At 49.8% G+C, this 18895-nt stretch overlaps 2 protein-coding genes across 2 annotated transcripts in view; one reads left to right on the top strand and one right to left on the bottom strand.

Moving 5' to 3' along the window:
- The window catches only part of MX1 (MX dynamin-like GTPase 1), a 33400-nt gene extending 33024 nt beyond the window's left edge, over positions 1 to 376 (top strand). The window contains exon 16 of the mRNA XM_010834940.1: positions 1 to 376. The gene's annotated coding sequence lies outside the window, so the exon portion shown is untranslated.
- Positions 377 to 5466: 5090 nt separating this feature from the next.
- Positions 5467 to 18895, bottom strand: part of TMPRSS2 (transmembrane protease, serine 2) — a 46742-nt gene continuing 33313 nt past the window's right edge. The window contains exons 8-15 of the mRNA XM_010834939.1: positions 17996 to 18039; positions 16505 to 16676; positions 14770 to 14945; positions 13981 to 14076; positions 10018 to 10160; positions 9672 to 9824; positions 6566 to 7915; positions 5467 to 6080 (exon numbers count right to left, since the gene is read on the bottom strand). Coding sequence (XP_010833241.1) covers positions 7904 to 7915; positions 9672 to 9824; positions 10018 to 10160; positions 13981 to 14076; positions 14770 to 14945; positions 16505 to 16676; positions 17996 to 18039 — 796 coding nt within the window. The 3' untranslated portion in view covers positions 5467 to 6080; positions 6566 to 7903. The remainder of the gene's footprint in view (positions 6081 to 6565; positions 7916 to 9671; positions 9825 to 10017; positions 10161 to 13980; positions 14077 to 14769; positions 14946 to 16504; positions 16677 to 17995; positions 18040 to 18895) is intronic.

Genomic DNA, 18895 nt, shown 5'->3' with positions numbered 1-18895 from the left:
GCCCTCCGTGTAGCCCCGGGTCTCCAGGGAGCGGACAGCCGACAGCTCCCCTGACGGCCGCACGCCCTCAACTGCCCGTTTCACAGATGCGTCAGTGGTCAGCCTGCGGCCGTAGTCTCTGCTGTCTCTTAGTGGATAAGCACACTGGCTTCAAGCATCAGGTGATTTCCTTCGATGCTTCATGCCCACCCTGCCCCATCCCTGAACTCTCTCCACCCCTCTGTCAGTTAATGATCCCCACACAGCACTGTAGAAGGGTCATTCCAATTGCTGTAATAGCCTTTCACACCCCATGTTTTAGGAACATGAGTGCCATACTTGTGAATGCATACAGAAGCCTATTTCTTCAATTTGTAATACACTTCTTTCTACCAGACATTTCTCTGACACTTTCTTTTCTAATGTTTATTTATTTTATTGTTATTTTGCTCGCACTGAGTCTTCATTGCTGCACTCGGGCTTTCTCTGATTGTGGCGAGTGAGGGCTACTCCGCAGTCATGCTATGTGGGCTTCTTACAGCTGTGGCTTCTCATTGTGGTGGCTTGTCTTGTGGTGCACGGGCTCTAAGGCACATGGGCTTCAGTACTTGCAACACGTGGGCTCAGTAGTGGCGGTGCATGGGCTTCATTGCTCCTAGGCATACGGGATCTTCCCAGATCAGGGATCAAACCTGTGTCTCCTGCCTTGGCAGGTGGATTCTTACCCACTGTGCCATCAGGAAACCCTCTCTGACACCTTCTTTATTTGGGAGACGTTTGAAAATGACAGCAGGTGGGAATCTGTGGAGCAATCAGTGGACACTAAGGCTGCCCTCTGTACTGGGTCAGGTCAGAAGGAATGGTTGAGCAAAAGAATGTGGTGGGTTATTTATAAGAGGCTAGAAGGGAAATGGGGAATAAAGTTAAAGAAATGGGACAGAAGGTGAAGCAATCAGCATTTGTGGTTTATAATGTATGCTGATCAAGCATCCAGTCTGCTTAATTGCTGGCCACCTAGTGTGGAGCTGAAAGGTGAAAGTCTAAGTCGAGAGAGGTCACTGCCCACCTAGGAGGATTTTACAGCAGATGCTGTTCTGGTCTGGGAGGTGAGAAGGCAGAATATTAACCACGTGTTGTCCAGAAGGAGCAGAGCAGGGTCCCGACTGGCCTCCTTGGACTAGGCAGCCATGGGGACATGCAGACACCCAGCCAGAAGGGGAGTGGCTGCCTCATGAGCTGTCCATTCACTCCCAGGCCAAGCTGGACAACAGCTTGTTGGAAGAGGTGGACTAGCTGCACTGTCCCCTCCCATCTAGCCCCTGCCTCACCCCCACCGCTGGCCCCTTCTGACGCTCAGGATTCCACAATCCTCAAAGCTTGGGACAATGCAAGAATTTCTGTACAAGATTATTTATGTATTATTTTCTTGGGCTCCGAAATCACTGCAGATGGTGACTGCAGTCATGAAATTAAAGGATGCTTGCTCCTTGGAGGAAAAGCTATGACCAACCTAGACAGCATTTTAAAAAGCAGAGACATTACTTTGCTGACAAAGGTCCGTATAGTCAAAGCTATGGTTTTTCCAGTAGTCACGTATGGATGTGAGAGCTGGACCATAGAGAAGGCAGAGAGTCGAAGAACTGATGCTTTTGAGTTGTGGTGTTGGGGAAGACTCTTGAAGAGTCCCTTGGACAGCAAGGAGATCGAACCAGTCAATCCTAAAGGATATCAGTCCTGAATATTCATTGGAAGGGCTGATGCTGAAGCTAAAGCTCCAATACTTTGGCCACCTGATTCGAAGAGCTAACTTATTAGAAAAGACCCTGATGCTGGTAAAGATTGAAGGCATGAGGAGAAGGGGACGACAGAGGATGAGATGGTTGGATGGCATCACTGACTCAATGAACATGAGTTTGAGCAGGCTCCAAGAGACGGTGGGGGCCAGGGAGGTCTGGCGTGCTGCAGTCCATGGGGTCACAAAGAAATGGACTGAGCGACTGAACAACCAATGTACGAGAAGGGATGCTCTGAGACTTGGGGCTGCTGCCCCCTCGTGGCTGGCTGAGTAACTGCTCCAGTATCAGGCGTCCCATAGAATCTACCTCGACCAGAAAGAGGTGTCACTGTTGCCAAGGATTCTTCTTTGCTGTTGTTATAGTTTTCCTAGAGATTCCTAGATAGATGGGGGAAGAAAGCCGATAATATTTCAGAGAACAGGAATTAACTTGGGGGACAAGCCCACTGGGGACTCACAAGGAGCTCACAAGGTGCTGGGGACTCACAAGGTACTCACTTTCATCAGAAAGAGCAGGTGTCCAGGAATCCCTCAGATCTGTCCTGACTGGCCATCGACAGGGCAGAAGAACACTGGCTCCCCTCCTATCTGTTGAGGAGTCAAGCAGAGGCTGGCCTGGAGTCCGCTCTGTGTGAGTCCATCACTCAGAGGGCAGTGGGGCTCAGGCAAGCGGCTGAACTGCCCCCCATCCTCCAACCCCCACCGCCCCACCCCAGTCCCCCATCTCCTCTGTGAAGGGCAACACCAGGAGCAGAGCCTGCCTCTCGAGATTCTGCTGCCGGCTCCACAGCGCCGGCTTCAAGGTCCATGAACCTGGGCAGACTAAACTAGAGGAGCAATCATGCGTACTCAGGGACCCTCTCTCCAGGCAAGTCTGGGACTTGGTTGACCCCAGAGTGTGGGGTTGAGTTTGGAGCAGAGCTAGGAGAGGAACTAGATAACATTGAAGTGACAGAACTAGGAAGCCTCGGTTTTCCAGAATACAGGGTCTGCTGGTGCTTAGTAAACGCTGTGGGAGGGAGTGGGCGTAGGAGATGCCAGGCACATGTCCAAGTGACTTGATGCTTGCTTGACTATCTTCTAAGATGCTACGGAGCAGCTACCTTTATTAGTTTCCTTCTTAGAGCAAAGACAAAAGCAGCCAGCCAGGAAAGTCCCCACCGTCGGTTACTGTGTGGGAGGAAAGGAATCCAATCCAACTGGTAAACCAGGAAGCCCTAAAAGCAGCTAATGAGGCACTGACGTTGGCTTTCCAAGTGATTAGTGGATTTTCAGGGGATTATGAGTTCAGGTTCTTTAATCAAAGCAAAACGATGGCTCAAACACCAATATTTATGGGGTTAATTCATTTAAAATGAAACAGCTGGTATATTATGGGCTTTCGCAGGTGGCCTAGTGGTAAAGAATCTGCCTGCAATGGAGTAGATGTGGGTTTGATATCTGGGCGGGGAAGATCCCCCAGAGAAGGAAATGACAGCCCACTCCAGTATTCTTGCCTGGAGAATCCCATGGACAGAGGAGCCTGGTGGGTTGCAGTCCATGGGGTTGCAGAGTCAGAGAAAGCAGGCACAGCTGGTACATTAGTGACTTTTTAAAACAAAGAACTGATGCTTTTGAACTGTGGTATTGGAGAAGATTCTTCAAAGTCCTGTGGAAAGCAAGGAGATCAAACCAGTCAATCCTAAAGGAAATCAGTCCTGAATATTCATTGGAAGGACTGATGCTGAAGCTGAAGCTCCAATACTCTGGCCATCTGATGTGAAGAACTGACTCATTGAAAAAGACCCTGATGCTGGGAAAGATTGAAGGCAGGAGAAGGGGATGACAGAGGATGAGATGGTTGGATGGCATCACAGACTCAGTGGACATGGGTTTGAACAAGCTCCGGGAGTTGGTGATGGACAGGGAAGCCTGGCGTGCTGCAGTCCACGGGGTTGCAAAGAGTTGGACATGACTGAGTGACCAAACTGAACTACTTTGGAAGTAGCATAAATTGCACATTTTTCTTAAAACACTGGGCACACTGGGAGAAGAGCTCTGGCCTGTACCATATCATACATCACCCTCTCTACATCCAGAGCAGAAAAGGACTGCGGCTGGGGGATAGGACTCCAAATGGGAGTATATGTGTGTGTGTGTGGCTCTTCACAAACTCGGGTCCAGGGTGAAGCCTTGGTCAAAAGAATAAAGTTTCTGAATTTCGAGCCAAATCAGGGCAACCCCATGAGAACCAGGGAGGTGCTGAGAACAGACCAGGTACCTGAGTTTAAGGCAGGACTGTGCCCTCCCCCATAACAGCTCAGTGAGAATCGAATCAAAGTTAATTCATTCTCTACCCTGGAAACTCACCTACTTCCCCAGCTGCAAGAAGCCACAAAGTGATCAACACAGATTCCACACCTTTAATACTCGTGTGTCCACTTTAGTATTTTGGGTTAATTTATATTAAGCAAATTAATGTTTGTCTCTTGTAAAGGTTTAAATACAGAAATATCTATTTCCCTAGTTTCAGCATTCAGGCTGGATCTTTGTTGTTTATATTTATTCATTTGGCTACGCTAGGTTTTAGTTGCCGCACGCAGGATCTTCGATCTTCTTTGTGGCACGTGGGATCTATTCCACCCTGGGATTAAACCCAGTCCTCCTGCATTGGGAATGTAGAGTCTTAGCTACTGGACCACCAGGAAAGTCCCCTCCCTGGCTGGATCTTTTAAGTGAAATCAGCTTCATTCAAAATTAAAGCCACTCACGGGAGGAGGACTGCAAAATGAGAAATACGACTGAAAAAGATGTCAGCTGCCCTGCCACGTGGACACTTTTAGGACACAGTCCATCTTCATTATTCACAGATTCCGTACCGGTAGATCCACCTACTCATTAAAGTTGATCTGTTACCCCAAAAGAACACTAGCAGCGCTTTCGTGGACACCGGCAGAGGAGCAAAAACACTGAACGGCTGATTGAGTGTGAAAATGGCTACCCTGCCTTCCTGCTTCAGCTCAGACTGTAAACAAGTATCCTTTTCAGTTTATTTAGCGCCTGTTGTTTAGCATTTTTGTATTTTCAGATGGTGATGTCAATGTTGAAATGGCCCCAAGCAGAATGGGAAGTGCTGTCTAATCTAAGTGCAGGAAGGCTGGCTGTGCCCTCCAGACAAAACATGTGTGCTAGGGAAGCGTCCTTCAGGAGTGACTTATGGGGTTGCTGGCCATGAGTTCAGTGTTAATGAATTGACAGTATCTACCAGTAAGGTGTCTTTAAGCAAACATACAGAAAACAAAATTCTATGGCGATCAGGTGACAAAGACTGGTGGCTGGCAGGTACCTGCCCCAACTTGTCCCCTTTCGTTCTTTTGTTGTTCAGTTGCTAAGTCATGTCCGACTCTTTGCGACCCCATGGACTGCAGCACGCCAGGCTTCCCTGTCCTTCACCATCTCCCGGAGTGATCTGACTCACGTCCATGGAGTTGGTGATGCCATCCAACCATCTCATCTCGTGTCATCCCCTTCTCCTCCTGCCCTCCCCTTCTCCTCCCACCTTCAATCTTTCCCAGCATCAGGGTCTTTCCCAATGAGTCAGCTCTTAGCATCAGGTAGTGAAAGTATTGGAGCCATAGCATAAAAGATTCTAAAGATGGCCCACATCAAAAAAAAAAAAAACTTAAAAAAAATATTATCTAACAAAACACATGTTTTCTTTACTTTTTTATTACAACTTTTACCATAATTTTAACACAAACTGACACAACGCAGACAATTCTCTCCAATCACCTGTTACACATTGGGACCTGCCAGATTTGGGCTATTTGAAGAACATGAGTGGATATCTCTTCCAGGGAGGAAAACATTTACCCTCTATCTGTCTCTTACCTGTAGTCACAACTCCAGGGGCTGAGACACATGTTAAGGAAGCAGCTCTGCTGCCATGAGCTCACAGGAATTTTAGGGGAGGAGATGCTATACAAGTTTGAGAAGGCAGAATCTGAGGACTCTGGGGTCACTGGGCAGAGAGTTCTAGAAGGGAGTTGGGTCTCAGGGTCCATATCTGGGAGAAACGGGAGGTACAGGTGATGCTCCTTAAGGAGCTTGGTTACCTCCTATAGCAGGGGTCCCCAGCCCCTAGGATCAGTACTGGTCCAGGCTGCACAGCAGGAGGTGAGTGGCGATGGGAAACTTCATCGGCCGCTTCCCATCGCTCCACCTGAACCATCCCAGTTCATGAGAAAATTGTCTTCTATGAAACTGGTCCTCGGTGCCAAAAAGTTGGGGACTGATGCCTTCCCTCGTGGCTCAGACGGTAAAGAATCTGCCAGGAATGCAGGAGACCTGGATTCAATCCCTGGGTCGGGAAGATCCCCTGGAGAAGGGAATGGCTACCCACCCCAATATTCTTCCCTGGAGAATCCCATGGACAGAGGAGCTTGGCAGGCTACAGTCCATGGGGTCACAAAGAGTTGGACATGACTGAGCAATTAACACTTTCACACTTTCACTTTGCTATCCTACAGGACAAGCTGTGGGGGCCAGCAGGGCAGCCAGGAGACCACATCTGCCCCACCCCACCTGACCTCACCCCCTGCCAACCCACCATTCAGGGGCTGCCCTGACATCAAGGCCCAATGCGGAAATGCAGACCGGTTCTGCTTGCCACATGTTTGGAAAAAAAAAATGCATAATTTATTTGTTCAGTTTTTCACAATTGAATTTTACAGTTTAAAAAAGATACAAAACAGAGAACAAACAGTGGTCACATAAATTAAAAGAAGCACTAAAGAAGGAATGCTTGCTCACCATGACGATGCTTTTTAAAATCTGACTCGGGAGCAGGCAGGTCAGGATGGCCCCTGGGATGCTGCCGCCCAAGCATCCTGCTAGCGCATCGTCCTGACTTCCACTCCAAGGTCAAGTCCTTGTGCAGAATCACTCAAGTCGTTCTGCGAAACCAGCGTGTCGGAGAGGAGGCAGGACCTCACAGCACCCGTGTTTACGCTTCACACTTGGTCACTGAAGCCTGACTCTCCCCTGCAGGGGAGCTTGAGGAGTGGTTGGAAGGGGCCAGGGGAGGCCCATGCACACCCCTCTCTCCTTTCTCACAAGCCCAGATGCTGTGCTTCAGGACAACATTTACAGAACATTAAATTGGGAGCAGTCACTTTGTGAAAGTAGCTCAAGTTGGCTACTGCTCACACAAGCAAAGGCAGCAGTAATTTCAAAAAGTAAGAGTAGGACTACGGCCCGGTTTCATGGGCACTGAGGTAGTAACAGGTAGACGCTTTACAGGAAACAGTGTTTCTTTAATTAGTATCCCTGATTTCCCTGGGTGAGCTCGATTTCCAGGTGAATGATTAGCAGGCGTTAAGAGGGTCAGCAGGCACCCTACTCGGGGTGAAGACCTCAGTGGGGGCCCGGGGCATTGCACCATCTTCAAGGGAGGCCAGAGAGAGACTGGAGAATAAGGCGGGTCTCCCTGGGTGGGGGCCCCCAGCAATGCTGGGGGTGATCACATATGTTCCCAGGGCTCTGTCTACACACCCCCCGAAAGAAAAAGGTTTGGGTCCCCTTTCAAGTGTCTATCAAGTCATCACCCATGAAGAGCTGGCCCCTTTATTTCCAGCCAGCACTCTGGGCTGCTAAGAAGGCACTCAAGAATGTTCATCAAATTCCCTCGAGGAGAGACAGGCCCTGGGGCTACCCTAAGTGGCCTCACCAGCAGTGGCCCCAGAGGCTGGCCCCTGCAGGCTCTGCCAGGCTTTTCGCCTTCCTTTCTCAAGCCATCCAGCAGCTGAGAAGTCGCCAGCCCCCTGTGAATCCAAGAGGAGTCCCTGCAGTGGGACTCAGAGGGGAGGTCCCCGCGGGGCAGACCCCGTCCCCTTGCTCTGCGCTGGCTCTGCTGTCCATGGCCAGCCAGCCTCCCCGGTCAGATGAGGGGTCTGGAAGGGTGGGCCCAGGGGGGTAGGGGAGCCACGGGGTCTGCACAGAACTGTGGAAAGGGCCCAAGACATACAGGATCATGATCGCATGAAAACAAAAGGACCTGGAATCACTTCAAAAAATACATAATGCGTGGGGATTAACAATCAGCCCCTTCTTTTTCTTGTGCAATGTTGTCAAGGACCCAGGCTGTACAGATTAGCTGTTTGCCTGTTCAAAAAGGAAAAAGAAACGATATTATTTTCTTAAGACAAACAAAGGCAGAAAATTATTTTTCCCCTACATTGACAGGGAGGGCTTCCCTGGTGGCTCAGTGGTAAAGAGTCCACCTGCTAACACAGGAGACATGGGTTCTATCCCTGATCCAGGAAGATACCACATGCTTCGGAGCAATTAAGCCCATGTACCACAACCCCTGAGCCTGGGATCTAGAGCCTGTGCTCCACAACAAGAGTGCATGCTACATTGCTTCAGTCATGCCAGATTCTTTGTGACCTCATGGACTGAAGCCCGTCAGGCTCCTCTATCCATGGGATTCTCTAGGCAAGAATACTGGAGTGGGTTGCTGTGCCCTCCTCCAGGGGATCTTCCCAACCCAGGGATTGAACTCGAGTCTCTTACATCTCCCTGCACTGGCAGGCAGGTTCGTTACCACTAGCGTCACCTGGGAAACCCCCCATAAGAGAAGCCACTGCAATGAGAAGCCTGCTCACACCATGAGAGAGTAAACCCCGCTCACCACAATGAGAGAACGTCTGTGCAGCAATAAAGACCCAGCATAGCCAAGAATTAAATAAATAAATTATTTAAAAAATAAGACAAAGGGATATTTTTTTCTACAGCATGAAGGTTGGGTTAGACTGACAATGGAGGAGAACAGTATGTGCAAAGGGCCAGGGACAGGAGGGGCCGGGATGTTGGGGGGTGGTCCCATCACTCAGCACCGCTGGGACACAGGCATCTCTGGGCCAACCAAGCATGACCTTAGCCACTGAAAGTCATCCATGGTCTACGTAGTCCTGCTTTCTACTCCACCTTCTCTGTTGTCATCCAGCCGACCACCCCCCACCCCCGCCACCACTTCCTGCTGCTGAGCCACCAGCATTGCCTAGACACACGGTGCCTGTTCGCTCTCTCATCCTGGAGGGACAGTTACCCCATGGCCTGCCTCACCTCCCCCGCCAGTCTCCCCAGGACCCCCTCCCAGCTTGCCTGCATCATGCAGGTCCTCAGGGGGACAGTGGGGGTCATGAATTTCCAGAACTCGGCCCTTTGTGGGGCGGGGACTGGCTGGGCTCCGAGTCACTTGAAGGTGTTAGGTCTTAGGTTTGGGCTCAGGAGAGACACAGGCCATGCCTCACCAGGCACTGCCCTCGGCTTCTGCCCCATCTCCTGGCACCTGGGCACCTTTGGAGACTTGAGGGAGACAGGACTTTCACCTGGAACCTGGCCTTGGAAGGAGCCAAAATCTGTGAGCACTGCCCAGTCCCAAGGCCCCTGCGATGGACAGACATCCAGTCCTCACCCAGGATCCAGACAGGACCCAAGACTGGGCCCCTCTGAGTATCATGCACCAGGCCAGAAGCCAGAGGCAGCAGGGGCACCAGGAACCCCTGGGATCTTTCCCTTCTCATGCCCTCTCCTTGTACCAGAGACCCCAGCTGCTCCCCTGGGTGCCTGTGACAGCCCAGAGAAGGATAGGCCTGAATCATGCCTGGCAGCCTCACTCTGCTTTCTGCCCATCCCCAGAAGTTTGATGCAATGACATCTGAGTAGGTGAATGGAGCTATTAGAGCCAGAAGCAAGCCCATCACAGGTAACCCTGGACCCTGCAAAGCTGGGACCCAGAAGTTTTCATCCAAACGCGTATGGGGAGAGGTGCGACCTGTCACAGGACCACACCTCCTAGACCCCCAGGCTCTGACACAGTGAAGTGGGGAGCCGATCAGGAGGATGGAAAGGTTACCCTCATTTGTTGATAGATCCAGTCTGTGAACACTGTCACGTTCCCGTACACTCCCGGTCGGTACTCCTTGGCACAGCCTGACCCCCAGCTCGTGTCTCCAATCAGCCACCAGACACTGCTCTTCAGTGTGACCAGAGGACCTCCACTGTCACCCTGGAGGACACAGCAGGTTACAGAACAGAAGTCAATCCACAAGCCACACAGGCCAGAGGGCAAGAAGGTGGGATGAGGGCTCAGTGGGGTGATGGGAGAGTCTCCAGGTCTCCTCCAACCCCGGGTCCCAGGTAGGGGAGGGACACACTTCATGGGCCCAGTGGGAGCCGGGCAAAGCCCAGCTGGTCATCACCTGGCAGGAGTCGACGGTGCCCCGCAGGTAGCCTGCACAGATCATGGCGGGCGTGATGAGGTTGTCATACATGTACTTGCTGTTGCACTTCCGGGGCTCAATGAGGTGCACCTTGGCCGCATTCAGGTCATCTGAGGTCTTCCCTGCAACAAAAGACAGCATAGCTTTCACAGGAAGCCTGGTCTCCCTCCTGGACACGTGGACATACGGCCACGCCACTCCTACCAAGCCTGCTCCTGGGGAACCCAGGTACCTTTCAACTGCTGAGAGGCGTGCGTTTAAAGTGGCTCTGGATTGTGTTTGGAGAGGACTACCTGCCTCTGGGCTGAGGACCAAGCTCCAACTGTGTCCTAGAGTCACCCGCTCATGGCCCAGCCACGTGGTTCCCTGGGATCACTTCTCCTCCTTCATCGCTCTCTCTCCTCTGGACAGTTCCCAGGCTGACACCAGGAGCTCCTGTGTTTCCACCTCAAGCACCCTAAGTTTTCTCAAGCCCACGCGCTGCTCCACTCCTGACTGCCTGCCCTCGCTCCCTGCATGTGGGAGCGACCAATCACTTGCAGGTCTGTGCTGTCTCCATCACCCACCTGCTTCACAGAGGTTTTCTAGGCTCTGTGGCCTCGGGGGCTGAAGCAGAGCCTCTCCTGGAGTGCTTATCCGCCCTAAGCCATGCCACTTGAGCCTCCTCAACTTGGGAAGTGGCCCCATGCCCCACCATGGGGCTCAGATCATGAGCACGAATCAGGCCCCCCGAGACTGCTCACTTTTCCGTGACACTCCATCGATCAACAGATTTGGTGGCTCTGCCCCTACCCCCACACCTACCTCCCTGGTCTGGCAACCTTCTTGTCTCGCAGGATGTGGCAGTGGTCTCCTCACCATGCTGTCACCTTTTCTGTGAGTCCCTACTTAGCCATCCAACCATGTCACTCCCTAGCAGCTCCATGGCCCACTTGGATTAGAAGCCAGCGCTATCATCATAGCCTACAATACCCTATGCAACCTGACTCCAGACTGCCCCCTCGCTCCTGGTTCATCATGCCCTGGCCACACTGGCCCTTCTGTTCCTAAGACATTCTTGTCATGCTGATTTCAGCTCAAATGTCCCCTCTTCCAGGAAGCCCTCCCTGACCACCTCTCACCATGACAAGCCTCCACTGTTTGAAAGCACCTAGTTTCTCATTCCCTATCTGAGCACAATCTGCCCCCAGCGCCCACAGGAGAATGCGAAGCTCCTGCAGGCAGAGGTTTTGTTTTAGTTTGCTCACTGTTACTCTCCCAGCCCTTGGAAGGTGCCCCACAGATCATGGCTGACTTTTCCTTTGGTCTTGGCTGCTGAGGAAACTTGCTCACAACTGGAAGGATCAACCCAGGAGCTTCTCTCGTCCAGATGCCAAGATACTCAGCCCAGTTGCTAGCTCTCCCTTCTTTCTCTAAGTCGCTCCACCCATGTACTATTCACCTCGCTTTAAACCAGTGGTCCCCAACCTTCCTGGCGCTGCGGGCCAGTTTCGTAGAAGGCAGTTTTTCCATGGACCAGGGAGGTGGGGGGATGGTTTCAGGATGATTCAAGTGCATTACATTTATTGTGCCCTTTGTTTCTATTATTAGAACATTGTGATAATGTGGTAATGAAAGCAATGGGGAGCAGCTATAAATACGATGAAGCTTTGCTTGCTCACCCGCTGCTCACCTCCTCCTGTGTGGCCTGGTTCTTAACAGATCACTGACTAGCACCAATCCATGGCCTGGGGTTTGAGACCCCTGCTTTAAAGAATTCCTTGTAGGTGTGCCCTAAATACTTCTGGAAGGATGTAAACAATATATTAATATAAACGTACCACTAAGCACATCCACATACTCAGCAGTGGCCACAGGACTGGAAAAGGTCAGTTTTCATTCCAATTCCAAAGAAAGGCAATGCCAAAGAATGTTCAAACTATCACACAATTGCACTCATTGCACACACTGGCAAAGTAATGCTCAAAATTCTCCAAGCCAAGCTTAAACAGTGCATGAACCATGAACTTGCAGACGTTCAAGTTGGATTTAGAAAAGGCAAAGGAACCTGAGATCAAATTGCCAACCTTCTTTGGATCACTGAAAAAGCAACAGAGTTCCAGAAAAACATCTAATTCTGCTTTATTGACTACTCCAAAGACTTTGTGTGGATCACAATAAACTGTGGAAAATTCTTAAAGAGATGGGAATACCAAACCACCTTATCTGCCTCCTGAGAAATCTGTATGCAAGTCAAGAATAAACAGTTAGAACTGGACATGGAACAACAGACTCGTTCCAAATAGGAAAAGGAGTACGTCAAGGCTGTATACTGTCACCCTGCTTATTTAAGTTATATGCAGAGTACATCATGAGAAATGCTGGGCTGGAAGAAGCACAAGCTGGAATCAAGATTGCTGGGAGAAATATCAAAAACCTCAGATATGCAGATAACACCACCCTTATGGCAAAAAGTGAAGAAGAACTAAAGAGCCTCTTGATGAAAGTGAAAAAGGAGAGTGAAAAGGTTGGCTTAAAACTCAACATTCAGAAAACTAAGATCATGGCATCCAGTCCCATCACTTCAAGGCAAATAGATGGACAAACAATGGAAACAGTGAGAGACTATTTTGGGGGGCTCCAAAATCACTGCAGATGGTGAATGCAGCCATGAAATTAAAAGACGCTTGCTCTTTGGGAGAAATGCTATGACCACCCTAGATAGCATATTAAAAAGCAGAGACATTGTTTTGCCAACAAAGGTACATCTAGTTAAAGAAGTAGTTATGTATGGATGTGATAATTGGACTATAAAGAAAGCTGAGCATGGAAGAACTGATGCTTTTGAACAGTGGTATTGGAGAAGACTCTTGAGTGTCAATCAAACCAGTCCATCCTAAAGGAAATCAGTCCTGAATATTCATTGGAAGGACTGATGCTGAAGCTGAAGCTCCAATACTTTGGCCACCTGATGTGAAGAACTGACTCCTTAGAAAAGACCCTGATGCTGGGAAAGATTGAGGGCAGGAGGAGAAGGGGACGACAGAGGATGAGATGTTGGATGACATCACCAACTCAAGGGATGTGAGTTTGAGCAAGCCCTGGCAATTGGTGATGGACAGGGAAGCCTGGTGTGCTGCAGTCCATGGGGTTGCAAAGAGTCAGACAGGACTGAGTGACTGAACTGAACTGAAGCACATCCAATGCTCCATATAAAGGAAACAGCCTGGATCTCTTCATTTGAAAAAGGTTATCAGACATGAAACCAAATTATAACTGAAGGCAGCAGGGCCAGCCTGCGTCAGGAGAGTCTAGAGCCTCTTCCCCTCTGTGTGGTCAGGGCAGGAGGACTAGGCTTTGATGACTTGCAGCCAGTTGCTGCCAGTCACACAGGCCCATCCTCACTGAGACCATTATCCTCGCATCAAAGGCCAGCAGACTTCCAGGCAGCCCGTTAATGACTCTGTGACTTGAACATGGTGGGCCATGTGCCTCTCACGTTTAGGTGCCCTCTACACTCCAAAACACAGTTTCCACTCACTGTTCCACTTGATTTGTTTTTTTAATTAATTTTTTGATGTGGACCAGTTTTTAAAAAGCCTTTATTGAATTTGTTACAGTATTGTTTCTGCTTATATTTGGTTTTTTGACCACGAGGCATGTGGGATCTTAGCTACCTGATGAGGGATTGAACTCATACCCCTTGCACTGGAAAATGATGTTTTAACCATTGGACCACTAGGGAAGTCTTTGCATTTGACCTTAATCAGGGCACTGTGGTAGGTAGGGCAGGTAGGATTTTCCCATCTAACATGTAGAGAACCTGAGGCAAACAGCCTGGGTGAATCACCCAAAAATCATCCAATCATTCAGTGGTAGAACCAAGATCAAAACCTAGATCTCCCACTTCTGAACCCATGCTCTGATTCATGGGACCTGCAGACCCTGGGCGGGGAGACTCACCTTTCTCGTAGGTGGCCCCCCACCCGGAAATCCAGCAGGACTGAGTTGGCTCCAGCATCATGCCTGGATTGGGTAGACACACTGGCTTCACTTTGTCTGTTTCATGAAAAGAAAACACCATGAGCGGCTCTGGTCTAACTGAAGGCCTCGGGTGATGGTCTCCACCTGGACCTTTCCGTGTGCAGGCACTGGGCCTAGGACCACCACCCTGTGGCCAGGGAGCCTTCTAGATTCCAATGTGTCCTAGCATCCTCTTCCTCTCCCTGCCATGACCCTTTTTCTAAGAGACAAGAAGTTCACCTCTGGAAGTTAGGGTTTGGGAAAACTGAAGGTCAACAGTTAACAGCTGAAAGTCAACAGTCAACAGTCCTGTGATGCAAATAGTTGACACTGGGCACGGCAGGGCTGTATCAACTACAGACTAAACTGATCACGATGAAGGTAACTGATCAGTGTATTATAATTAAAGGCACAGTGTCAACTGTCACTGATCAGACCCTGATTATGAAATGACTTTTGTAGATGTGCATGTGTGCTAAGTTGTCACCGTGTGGTGGAGGAAAAACATGGTGGTGACCACATCGCTCAGTGGCCACAAGCACATTTTGGGGTGGCTCAGTCTCTGGAAACCCTCTTCTAGCAGTCATCCCCTCCCCCAGCCCTGCACACTGTAGCTCAATGCACATTTCCTCCATCCAGTCTTCACAGCACGTTTTATTTCCAGTCAGCCTCTTAAGATTTGGTCAAAACTGTTCACACACCCTGGGCTGCTGGAACACAGGTACGCACCGTTGAAAGTCAGAGGCGTCTGCAGCTTCATTAGCGCGATGTCATTGTTCTTGGTCTTGGAATCATAATTTGGGTGGGAAATCACTTTTGCTACTCGGTATCCACTTCCATAGAACATGTAAGATTGTTTCAAGATTCCTGCAAAGGCCACCCAGATCTTGGGATTGTTAAGAGGTCTGGAAGACAGAGAGGAACACCGCTCAGCATGTAAGAATGGCAAATACAAAACACGCATTCCACAGTTCTCAAAAGTCATCAGCCCCCGGGGCGACATGACTTGTCAGAAGCCACACCAGAATGGCCAGGTGGTCTCAGGCTCTTCTCTCTCCCCATCTTACACAGCCTCACCCTCCTACACCCCTCTCCTTTACTTCATCAGTGAATCATTTTCCTCCTGTATTTCTGCACCAGCCTGCAAACACTTGCAATTCCAAGAACACTTATGCATGTGTGCTAAGTCGCTTCAGTCATGTCTGACTCTTTGTGACCCTATAGACTATAGCCTGCAATGCTCTTCTGTCCATGGAATTGTCCAGGCAAGCATACTGGAGTGGGTTGCCCTGCCCTCCTCCAGGGGATCTTCCTGACCCAGGGATCAAACCCATGTCTCTTAAGTTTCCTGCATTAGCAGGCAGGTTCTTTACCACTAGCGCCACCTGGGAAGCCCAACTTATTCTTGAATCTACACATCTCCCTGAGGTTTGAAACCTTATTTCCAGCATGACTGGGTCTTACTTATCTTTATATACTAGAACATCTCCTGGCACACAGTAGGTGCTTAATAAATGTGTACCAGGGAGTAGACTCTGAGTCTAATAACCACCCAGGCACTACCTTCTTTTGGGTGCTTCCCTTCTAAGAAAACCCCAAGTCTTAGAGCCCATGGAATCTGGTGGATGGAAGGAAGGGACACTCCTGAGTTATACACACTCCTTCCTTCAACCTTCGCAACAACCCTCAAAACAGCACACCTGACTTACAGGTGCAGACACTACTGTCAGACACCTGGGGTGAACTGTGTGAGGCTAATCAGCCAGGGAACAGCCAAGTTAGGCCCAGCCTCACTCTAAACATGACAAACAGCTCCCATGAGTGAGGGTTTTTCAAAATATCCACGTGACCAAAAAAAATTCCTTGTTTAAGAAAAAAGAAGGAAGAACAGTATCGTCTACAAAAGCTAACGCTATAAATGATGGCCACCCTCACCCCTCCCCACCCATCTGTATGGGCAACTCTGGGGCCCAGGCTGCTTAATGGATCACAGAGAACCTTCTGGCAGGACAGCCTGACGTTTGAGTGTCCCCAAGTTTCTCTGAGTGTCTCTCTGGGGACGAGCATCCAGGGAGCCCAAACTTGTCGAGAGGGCAGCGGCCTCAGGAAGGATAGGACCGAGCTGAGAAGACTGTGGACTGGAATTCGTTCTGATCATAGCATCACCCCAGCTTTACACTGCATCCCTATGCTGACTCAAAGCGATGGACACACGCTATGGGATGTATTGGCCACAGTTTCACGTGCTTCACAAGTCATCTGACCCTCCCTGTGACGCCAGCGAGGCGCCCTTAGAAGCCCCAGTTGTCCCCAAGGAAACCGGAGCCTGCAGCAGTCAAGGACTTTGCGCAAGGCCTCTGGCAAAGCCTCCTCAGAACCCCAGGCTCCGCCCCCTACTCCTCTGGTTCCGCCCCTTTCCTCAGGCCACGCCCCCTTCCTCAGGCCCCACCTCCTCGAGACTTACTCCTCTACGCAGTGCGCGGCTGTCACGATCCACTCCGGGGTGATGATGGAGCCCCCACAGACGTGGATGCCCTGCACGTGCAGGCTAACCTGCCAGGGCCATTCGCCCGAGTAAGCATTCGATCCCCCCACGATCCGGCTCTGGCGGCTCGTCTTCACGGAGACCCCGCATTCTGAGAGAGACAAGCACAGTGCAGCCGGCGAATGAGCAAAGCAGGGCCGCCCCCACCCAATCCCACTACCCCCTTTGCCACCCTCCTTCCCGCTTCTCCCGGACACCTGCCATACTGTGTTCCCATCCCAAGGTTCCGGCCTGGCTGCAGGGTGACCGTGATCTCCTCTTGTTCCTGTTTCTTTGGGCTCTGACTTTGGAAAACGCCACCTGGTCTCTTTAGGCTGGGGTGGGGGGCCAGAGGACACTCCTCCAGCAACCACCCCACCCCTGCAGCCACCCCCGGGAAGCACCGCTTCTGATAGCCTGGATGCCACCAGTTGCTTGGCACTTGTGTGATTCCATCAGCATCTCCCAAATACCCATGTAGCAGGGCAGATAACAAAGGCCCTGGAACCCCCTTGAATGCTCAGAGACCCTAAGATTCCTGAACAAAGCTAAGGAGGGCTTTTCTCCTATGCACTGCTCTCAAACCATCACAAGGTGGACAGCGTGGGCAGGAGGGCAGGGCAGGCACCACGCTCTCCTGGTATCTCCTGGTATCTTGAACCAACATGTGTGGGAAGTTACTGCCAGGACCACTGGGGAATGGTGTTCACCCCGGAGTGACTGCTAGCTTCACCTGTTCAAACTGGGAATCCAAGCTTCAGGGCCGAGACCCATACGGGAAGAGGATGGGGCCATACCAGAGAAGGGAGCTCAGGGACAGTATCCTCCATACCCATAAAACGTTTGGAAAATGTGAAAGTGTTAGTTGCTCAGTCATGTCTAACTCTTTGCGACTCCATGGATTGTAGCCCATCAGGTTCCTCTGTCCATGGAATTTTCCAGGCAAGAATACTGGAGTGGGTTGCCATTTCCTTCTCCAAGGGATCTTCCTGACAGAGGGATTGAACTCAGGTCTTCTGCAGTGCAGGCAGATTCTTTACTGTCTGAGCCACCAGGGAAGCCCAAAAGGTTGGAAACTACAAGTAGTCCAAACGCTGGAATGGGGACACCCATGGGTCTCCAGCCCCACAATGTGGACACCACAGAGAGGGCCACATTGTCTGTCTCTGCAGTTTGTCTGTCCTTGGGACAGCTGTTTCTTGGACCAAAGCAATAGGTATCTAAAGTGTATCCAGATTCAAGAACGGGAACCCTTGGGCAGGGTGCTGGGTGTGTCCTGACGCGTTACTCCACCTTCTATCTCCAAGTTCCCCAAAGACACACTGGGATACATTTCAATAAGGTATCAAATTTGATACCATTTGATTTTGGTATCAAATGGGATACCAAAATGCATCCCATTTTAGAAACAGAAAACCAAGAATCACTTACCTATACAGCGTAAAGAAACCACTGTTTTTGAAGAACAAACATCGCTGCAAAAGAAGAGGGGAAAATTCTGCTCACTATAACAATAAAGACACTTGATTCTCAAAATAATTAGAAATAAATATTTTCTTCCAGTGTTCTCACTCCCTGCCTCTTTAGATATAGAAGAGTTTGCAATTGAAGACATGAATAGAGAAAGTAAACCTACATACATAGGGGACAGTAGTAAAGAGTGGACACCAAGTCAAACTGGAGGGTTAAAATCCAAGCTGTGTGACCTTGGGCAAGGCACTTAACCTCTCTGTGCCTTGATTTCCCCATCAACAGAATGGGCTAATGATAGTACCAAAGGTGGTTGTGAAGATAATCACACATTGTATGTATGTGTGTGTATGTGTGTGTATGTTAGTCATTCAATAGTGTCAAGTCAAAGCACTTATCATATCAGCTGTTATTTTTTTTCTTGTAGTTTAAAATCATCCTTTAATTTTGTAAGGGAGACTTTTGTAAACTTCCAGCTTCTTGTAACTGCTTTATATGAACTGCACAGAAAACTATACAACCATTTGCCTGGGAACAGAAGAAGAGTTACTCCTTGGGAGGCAAACATTCCAGGTTACAGATGAAAAAGAACTAACCAATGCATTCCATTGTACACTGAATTTTCTCCAACATGTTGAAAAGAGAAGCAGCATTGATGCCCAGGTATTTGAAGCTGGCAGTGTTCCTTTTTTTTTTTTCTTTCTTTTTTTCTTTTATTTTTTTTTAATTTTATTTTATTTTTAAACTTTACAATATTGTATTGGTTTTGCCAAATATTGAAATGAATCCACCACAGGTATACATGTGTTCCCCATCCTGGACCCTCCTCCCTCCTCCCTCCCCATACCATCCCTCTGGGTC

The sequence above is a fragment of the Bison bison genome, unplaced genomic scaffold (genome assembly GCF_000754665.1).
Source record: "Bison bison bison isolate TAMUID 2011002044 unplaced genomic scaffold, Bison_UMD1.0 scf7180017864037, whole genome shotgun sequence".
NCBI classification, from domain to species: domain Eukaryota; kingdom Metazoa; phylum Chordata; class Mammalia; order Artiodactyla; family Bovidae; genus Bison; species Bison bison.
The sequence above is the reverse complement of the archived record's forward strand: the minus strand, read 5'-3'. Positions and strand labels throughout refer to the sequence as shown.